Source organism: Leiobunum rupestre, chromosome 2, assembly GCF_980474605.1.
Source record: "Leiobunum rupestre chromosome 2, qqLeiRupe1.1.hap1, whole genome shotgun sequence".
NCBI classification, from domain to species: domain Eukaryota; kingdom Metazoa; phylum Arthropoda; class Arachnida; order Opiliones; family Sclerosomatidae; genus Leiobunum; species Leiobunum rupestre.
Window position 1 is genome coordinate 36,432,454 of NC_143385.1, and position 9,514 is coordinate 36,441,967.

Below are 9,514 nucleotides of genomic sequence, written 5' to 3' on the forward strand. Positions count from 1 at the left end.
GTGGAAAATATTAAACTTTTTTCAAATTAATTAATTTATTCTCAAATATGTAAATTTTAAAAAAATTATTAATAAATTAATTAATTCCAAAATGTGAAAAAAATACAATTTTTCAAATTAATTCTATTATTCCAAAATGTGTAAAATATTACGCTTTTACCGTTTTCTGAATTTTATTTATTTAAAGCGCAACGGCAAAATTTAAAATTACATTAAAAATAAATTGTTTAAATACCATCTGTAAATATTTAAAGAGTCGAGTAAACTTAAAGATCAATAAATTTATAATTAACTATTATAATTAACTATTAATACATAATTTATCAATTTAGGTCGTTCTAGGTATATCAAAATAAAGATATATTAAGATTTATTATCAACCTAATATATTATTTCCAAAAATCTTACAATTTTTGTATATGCAAAGCAAGAGTACACAAAAAGTCATCGAATTAATTCCATTAAACATTTGAGGAAAAAAATATTTAACCAGAATAAAAAAAAATATATCAAGTCGTATATTAGGTTAATACAAATTTAAAAGTATTAAAGTTATTTAATTTATTCTATACGATAAAGTGCTAAAATGCCCTCGTCTAATAAAGTAAAATCGTATATTTGTCGATTATTAAATTCATATTTAAAACAAATTAACGATTGAAAAGGTGCCAATTGGTTTCCCGACAGTATTCGCGAATATTTCGTCTCAATTTTACGACAGTGAGGCATTTATTAGTCAATTGTTCAGGTAAATAAAATAAATAAGCGTTACGATAAAATTATTGAAAGGTCAATTTATTGGACCCTAAAAGCAATCCATCCACTTGAGATCAGAAAGGTAATATTCACTGATAAAGTAATATTGGCCGTTTTTTTTATTATTACGCATAAAAGTACAAATAAAACACTACTTTGGCATAATTATATTTATGTCAGATTACACCTAATCGTCATAATTTCAAATTACGTTCATGCACTTTTTTAAGAATTTTAGTTCATTATTCATGAATTTAAGAAAGTGAACAATAATGAAAATAAATATTTACAAAATTAGAACTTGCCCTTCAAAAAAAATCACTAATTTGACAAAAGGTCCATAGTTTTAACATTTTTATTTCATTTAATTATTTTAAATTAAATAAATGTTTTACATAATCATAAATAACACAAAATTATTTGAAGTTTTTAAAACTGAAATTAATTTTTGAAACTGTACAGAAAAAAGTTGATAAATTGTTTTTAAAACCTAAATGGCGAATTTTAATATACACGATCTTTGGCATATTTTATCTCTTAACGCAAAAAAATAGGAAATACCAAAGAAAACAAATAAAGGTTAATTAGCTTAGATAAATGATTTTTATTCAACGTCAATGTGGACGGGACTGTTAAAATATATATCTATTAAAGTTCATAGTCCTTGAACAGGTTAACCCTTTTTCTCTCTTATTTCCTACCTCGGAAAACTTTTATTATTAGTGAGCGATAGAGGCCCTTGACATTGAGACTATTAATTTTACCTTCCTTCAAGAGATAAGAAATTGTTGGCGTTCAAGTGTTTAACTCTGGCGCTGTGTTTGCTTGTTTTTCCCCGACAGGTTTGACCTTATCATGAAGTCTCCAATAGAAATCGTCCAAGCCGGCTCGCTCTTCTCTCTCCTCCTGCTTCTGGTCGCGCTCTTGATCACCAGCTTCGGAGGAGAACCTGTTTCTGCCAGTGAGTATTTCGTTTTACGGAGAAGATCGGCCACTTTCTTATCGGCCGCGCTTACGGACGTGTCTAAAGAATTTATTCTTTTTCAAATCGGTTTCTTCTTAACAAGTTATTATTCTCGAGTGTAAAAAGGGTTTTCCCAACCGCGACAAAAAATCTTAATTTATCTACAAAATGTCGAATAATTAGTTTGAAGAGCAGCCATTTAAACCTTTCGTGTATTTGGTATTACAAAGCACGCTACAATAAATTTAAGTTAAATTGTTTTTAAACGATTCTTATCTTTAAGTACGAGGTAAAATATATGAGAGGAATAGATCCAAATATAGAAAATGACCGATTTAAGTGAAGAAAGTCAGCTCTTGTTATAGTTATATATTCGTGGTTTGACTTTGGAATTCATTTAAAATGAGCAGAATAATTTATTAGCTAATCAAACTTAGTCCTGAACCATAGCTATTTAATTTTTTTTTAATGATTTGCCAATTTAAAAAAAAGAGTATGCACTTTGAGTTTTGCATCTGTATTTTAACACTACGCACCAAAGCTATTATTTGTGCATACGGATCAAACTTTCTTATGGCGATATTATTGAGTTGATTGAATAGTGAGATTTGATGTTTCAAACTTAAAATGGATTTTCGATTCATTGGTACCGGGATGTTTGCTTTCAAAATAAAATTACAAATATAGGCCTATAATATATCAATTAAATATATTTATGTGACAAACGTGTCATGTAGTTGAAATAAATACTTAAAGCTTTGTGTCAAATAACTAGAATTAACGTCATACTCAAAAAGATAAGCTCCTCCAGCGGTTGTAAAAAATATATTTTAACAAATTCTCACACACGCTTACTATAAGTACCAGACAAAGAGCGCGTATAAAAATTAATGAGTTAAGTTTTAGTCCAACAAAGATTTGTGGTCATTCTATACTTCAAAAGATTTCCCGTTCAATTAGGAATAACACACTCATGTAAAGTATTATTATACACTAATGGTAAATAATAACCAATGAGGGTAAGCGAAGTGGCTACTACTTACGCCTCACAGAAAGAGGAGCTGGATTTGACTAAGGCTACCGGTAACAGTATGTGTAGGCTCGCGTAGCATGAAAAGCTAATCACCACTCTCCTATACGCATTCTAACCCGGCCACTGGTAATTGACTTAACAAGTAGCTAGTTGACTTTTGCCTCTGGTGGAGCCTTGGGTATTGCCTTAACGGATTTTTATGATTACTATTGATTTAAAATAGAAGTCAATGTAAGAGGTGCCCTCTTTTTTCAGAAAATTATATTTTAAAACACTGTTTACAGTAGACTAATAGTGGTAAAAATATCCAAAATATATCTTTTCAATTTCAGAGTCTTTGATGAAAAGAGCTTCATTTTATATCGCCAATGAAACAGGTGCGAAGTACTAAAACAAAAATTTATTCGGGTTAGCAAAGAAAATGTAACAACAGCTATGGCCTCTTGGTTTCATGATATATTGTCCGTCTACACAGAGATAGAATGGTTGCAATTAATTCAAAGTGTCTCTACTCGTTTTCCAGGAGGAAGATTAAACGAGGGGTAATGGAAGGGTGTGTTTTTTCTTTCGGGAATCATGAAACCAACAGGATGTACACCACATATCTGTTAACCTGAATCCATTTTTGACCAAAATCACTCGAATTGAAAGTTCAAAATGTGTTTAAAATCAAGTTTACGATTTGCATCTTCTGAACTTTTCCCTCTCAGTGAAATTGGAACATTTCCATTAACCTCTTATTTAATTTCGTAGTGTGCGTGGTGGACGGAGTTTTATATCATAATTCCGATCCAATTCCGAGCGACGATCCGTGCGAAACTTGTAAATGCAGACCACCCGGATTCGCCTGCGTTCTGCGGAAATGCGAGGTGAAACCAGGATGTAAAGCTGTCAGAAAGGAAGGAGAGTGCTGCCCGCAATACGTCTGTGGTAATGTCGGCTAATGTTCAGCATTTATTTGTGACAAATTGAACTAACTAGTGTGGGTGTTATTTACTGAAGGATGCGAGCACAATGGCATTGTTTACAGCGACGGTGAAGTTATTAGAAATACCGAAAGTCCCTGCTACACTTGTTACTGCCATGGTTCGTCCATCGCCTGCGCTCTGGTCGATTGTTACTTCAGGCACGATTGCGCGCCCAAATACGTTCCAGGAGAATGCTGTCCTCGGTACGACGACTGTCCTCCAGGTTAGTCAAATTACCTTAAAACGTTATCTAATGAATTTAGATCAGACTTAATATCTAACTGCTGATGTAGTAACCGAGTTAACTTCACCATTACGAAAGGATGAATCTTTAACCATTTCCTTTCATGTGCCGTTTACAAATCTGGAGAAAAACTTGCAATAGAAATATTAAATTGAACACTCAATGTGGTCCTGTAACTTAAAATGTATTTGCTACTGTGTAGGTTAATTATTGATTATTATATAAATAAAATCGATTATTGTCCATGGTGAGTGATATAATATTACTTTAAAATAGAAGAAATACACATGGAGGCTTATTTCATATTTTAATAATTAAAAAATATGAAATAAGCATCCATGTGTATTTATTCTATTTTTAAGTAGAATTATATTACATATTACGTTAGTTTAACTTGTTAAGAATCGCTAAAAGCTGAAATAAATATACGAATATTAAAATGTATGAATATTTCTTTTATATTTAAAATATCATTCTCATTTTAATAGAATTTTACAGAAATATTTATCTATATAAATAAAATCTGATGTTTGTGTATATATATATATATATATATATATATATATATATATATTGGTTTGTTACCTCCTATGCACGCCCACGATATTTGTCCGATTCGAACGAAATTTGGCCTGTGGCATTGTGGCTCCTGCCGTCAGGTGTTAGGGGCGTCTTGAGGTTGCTAACCTTCGTAGTTTTTGACCACGGGACCAATAACCGGTGACCGCAAGACTAAAACCCCTGACCTCGCGCTGTCAAGAGACGCTGGCATTAAGGCGCTGTCAAGAAAGAGACACGGGAGTTTATCTATCTCTGTTTGCCTCACTGGCACAACCTTCGACCTTTTTCGCTTCCTCCCTCGACACGGGAGTTTATCTCTACCTGGCATGGTCGAAGGTCGTGCCATGCAGCAGCGTGCATAGAAGGTAACAAACATAAGATGTTATATATATTTATTTAATTTGCATATTTAAAGTAAAGTGCATGTTGTTTCCGTTTTCAAAACCCCCAATTTACTCAACTAGCTGGCCGGGCTTCTCAGCTAGTCTACATATACTTCATTAAAATTTTTCGAGAAAATGGATATTAAAACTAATAAAGAGAAATGTACAATTTGTTTAGAATGTTTTTTTTTTAAAAACAGCTATTCTTATGCGAGCTTGTTATAAGTGAATATTGAAACCTTTACCCGCACAGTCACAAATACAATTCAGTTTCAGCGACCATTTTTAGTTTTAAATTGTCTTTAATTAGATAACTTAATGGCTTAGCAATGATTTAACTGTGGCAAGTGGAACTAAACTATTAAATTCTTCAATTTATTTATAATGCAAATTTTTTTCTAGAAAAAACCATTCGTCCGTTTGATCAGAACGACACACGATCTACCACGAGTTTACCACCGGTCACATACACTCACTCTCCCAGGGTGTCATCATCGCAAAGCTACTCGTATTCGGCTGGAGAACAGAAAAATCCAGATCAACATATTCATTTCAACGAGGTTCCGCTTGATCAACCAGTGGTTTACTCGGACGGTGGAGCACTAATTACATCCGTACACAGCGAAGAAAGTACCGAAATTAACCTAATTCCGGATCTGGTATCCACAACGACATATCCTCAAGGAGACAAAGCAGTGCCATCCACGGATCCTAGTAGTCCACAGACTGATGAGTCATCTACCAAAATATCCACCGAAGATGACTCTTTGCTACTTGATAAACAAGACGCCATCACCACTCCAGAAAAATTGGAAACGGTTACCTCAACTCAAAGTCACGTGGCGTCCTCAACTGAATCTGTTAAAGATCCTTCATCCGCTCCACCGTTAATAGAACTTCTATTAAGCAATACGATTAAGTCGACTGAGCCTGAAACTACTAGTGCAATAGAAGTTGCTTCGTCAACTTTACTCCCTGAAAAGTCGGGGACAGTTGAATCCGAGATTAGCCAAGGAGATTCATTATTGGAGTCGGGTGAAAAAGTTATTCTACCATCTTCCTCCGCTTTGACAACACCTAAGAGCCCCGAGGAAGAAACTGTCACGAAACAAAGTAGTGATGCAGATACAGTAACAGTTGAAGGTAACAAAGTGCCTTTGGTAAATGAAGTTACTCCAAGTTTAATTGAGAAAAACCTCAACGAATTCCTTGGACCATTAGTGCTTTTGGAAGATGACTTATCATTGAAATCAGTGGAAGAAGAGAAAGAAAAATCATCAACCGAAAAAGAAGAAAAAACATTCACAACTACAATTATCCCCGTGGTAGATTTAGAAGGTCGTGAAGGGCATATTGAAATATTACCAATTCAAAAGAAAACGGAATCAGCTACATCTGATTTTAAAGAAATTTACGTAACATCGACACTACAAAGTTCAACCTCTATTTCAGAACAATCATCCACTGTTGAGAAATTACCTACTTCCGATCAATCACTAATGGATGTGGAAGAAATAACAACCGCCGATAGTAAGTTATCCACACTGGTTAATGTACCAACTACAGAGCCTATAGGGAATTTGTCCCTTGATCACCTAGACGATGTTAGTAAACCTTCTACTGTAAGTGAAACTATACTTGATGAAGCAACAACTGAAAGTAAATCACCTTCTTATGAATGGAGCACAATCACTTCTGATTCTGTTACTGATTTTTCGGAACTGAGAGAGAACAGCGATTCTAAAATTGATGATATAAGTAAATTCATTGCAGCAACGAGTGAAAAACTTCAAGATGAAGTTACCTCGAAGGCTGGCAATACCGTACCTTCTGAATCTGTCTCCGAATCACTATCCACAACATCTCCAACATCAACAAAACCAGAAACAGAGCAGCCAATAGAAATTAAATCTGATGAGGTTGCTGAACCAGATTTAGAACTAAAGAAATCAGAAAAACAAGATACTACTTTGGCTCCTACCACCGTAAAATCACAATCCGAGAAAGAAGTTTCAAAAAACTCCTCTGAGGAATTGATCGATCCAAAGAAAGAAGACGTTGTCTCGTTGTACCTATCGAAAGAAAAAGCAGAGGGTCCGAAAGATATATCCGTTGGTTTGAAAACCGAAACTGAAGAAGATTTGAAAATATTAGCTGAAGGATCTGAATGGAAAGATGATCATTCGAAAGCAACAGAAGATATGAAGAAGCAAGATGGAGATTTAGTTGATCAAGAGGAAGCGGATTCTAAGAAGGATGAAAACGATGCATCCAAAACACCAGATGATGAAGAATCTAAAAAGCAAAATGATGAAGAATCGAAAAAGGAAGATGAAGACTACTTTAATAAGGAAGAAGCGGAAGATCTGAAAGAAGAAACCGAAGATTTGAAAAAGCAAACTGATGAATTGAAAAAGCAAGCAGATTTGATATCTTCCTCAACAGACTCATCTTCACTGCAAAACGATAAAATAACTGCCACACAAGGCTCTACTGTGATCTCAGAGTCTGATAGTGTTACAGATAAAATAGAAAAAACCACAGTTGTTGCTGTAGAAAGTAGCGACGAGAAGAGCGATTCTTCGCATGGCGGTTCTTCAGCTCAAAATAACTTCGCACCCGAATTAAGTGGATCGGTTGGATTTTCGGAAACTGATAACATCGCTTTTCCAATCGGTTACTCAAATGACTTCGCTTTGGACATCAGAAGTCTAATGGCATCTGCTGAAAATTCGATTCAATCACACCCCGATGATAATGATGACTTGTCCGTGGATAAAAGTACAGTTTCTCCAGCCACCGATATTACAACAACGGTACCTGAAATGAAACCGGTTGAAATTGACAAAGCTTTAGTTGAGGACAGATTATTGGAATTGAAGAAAGAGAGTTTAAGCGTTACAAGTACAGAAATTGGAGAGGTACCCACCACTCAATTGCCAATAGATTTGAAACAGGTGGTTGATTATGTTCGTCATAGTCTCTCAGAGAATGACCCGTCTAGTTTCAAAGAAGTTTCCGTCACAGAAGAGTCATCAAGTCCAAAATACGAAACTTCCGAAAGTCATTATGATGCCAGCGTCGGCTCAGTCGAGCCAACTAGCGCAACGCTTCCAATTGAAACTTCAGAGAAAGAACAATCATTTACGACTGAAGAGAGCAAAAAATTGTCAAGTTCTGAGAAACCACAACTTGACTTCATACATTTTTATAATCACGAAGAAGGCCATGTAGAAACCAAGCCAACTGAAGAAGTAAAATTAGTTTCCGTGTCAAGCGAAGAAGCTAGTTCCCTTAACGACGAAGAAAGAGCTCCAACATCGACTCAGAGCATTCAGTCGGAAGTAATTGTAAACGAAACCGCGCCAATTTATTACGGTGAAGAAATAAAAATATCTTATTCTCAAGAAAGTGGAGGTAATGTTGAATCTATAGCCAGTCTTGTACAAGAGGAACCATTAGAAAAGGATACTGTAGAGAAAGCTTATTCTACACCCAAAAGCAACTCATCGGAAGTGGTAACGGAGCTCCCGTCGCAACCTCAGATCTTAACTGACTCTTCGGTAGATAAAACTTCTGATATTTCAGAGCAATCCGAAAAAAATGTAGTTAAATCCAAAAAACCAGACGTGCCAAGTCTAAGAATAATAACTAGTGACGAATCAAAAATCATTCCTTTGTTATACAGTGATAAATTGTCATCAGCACTATTGAAGGATACCGAACCAAGTACAGAACAATCGAGTACAACTGCCAGTAAATCACCGGAACCTGCTATCACAAGTGAAGCTGAAAAATCATCAGAAATTTCTTCATCCACCACACAATCAAGCATCACATCGTCAACTTTGGTCTATAAGTCCAAATTAGAAGATCTCGGTACTAGTATTTCGCCCGTTGAGGGGGATATCAAATTGGATGAAAAGCAATCCAGTGGTTCAACTCAGAGCACGACGGAACAAAGCAGTACGGTATGGGAAAGGATAAAGTCCACACTATATGATCTCACAACAGTGTCCTCCAGTCGAGAATCTTAAGTTATTTCATGGCCTATTCAGTCTTCCGCCCACCTGTGGTTAACAACATCATGTTAGTGTTTTTATCTTATAGCCCATGCATCAATTACTAGTTTGAACTATCTTTGATTGTAACTCTGCCTAATCGGTTTTTGCATGACGAATCGCCAATTCCGTCCAATACTTATTTATTTGTTCTATATAGTTGAAAGGGCGATGAACTAAACGCCTACTGGTACCAGTACAATTCTCGTGGATAGAAATATTCTTGCGCCAAAATAGATTCATGTGTCGTTACGAAATATTCCTACAAGGAAGATCATTATCACTTATTGCCAACATAATAAATTTTTTCCCGCGTTGATCTAGTATTTAATTTATATTCTGAAACGTGTCTAAATATCTTTTATATATAAAAGGAGATATTTCTCGTTATTTTATGCATTAAATTATTGTTTGAATGTATCACCGTGTTTGGTCTATTTTTCGATAACTATATTTAGGTTTAGTTCTGGCACGCGTATAACTAATTGTCGCCTTGAACGTATATATGCTAAAAGTCGATTAATCATATTAAAATTAGGTCCAT

The 9,514-nt window shown here is 34.9% G+C and overlaps 1 protein-coding gene across 1 annotated transcript; it reads left to right on the top strand.

Moving 5' to 3' along the window:
• Window positions 1–1,586: 1,586 nt before the first annotated feature.
• LOC149957450 (uncharacterized) lies at window positions 1,587–9,314 on the top strand. The gene is made up of 5 exons (XM_090165560.1): window positions 1,587–1,717; window positions 3,086–3,130; window positions 3,507–3,683; window positions 3,756–3,944; window positions 5,312–9,314. Exons 1-5 carry the CDS (start codon window positions 1,612–1,614, stop codon window positions 8,944–8,946), a joined length of 4,152 nt encoding a protein of 1,383 aa, XP_090021686.1. The 5' UTR covers window positions 1,587–1,611; the 3' UTR covers window positions 8,947–9,314.
• Window positions 9,315–9,514: the final 200 nt, after the last annotated feature.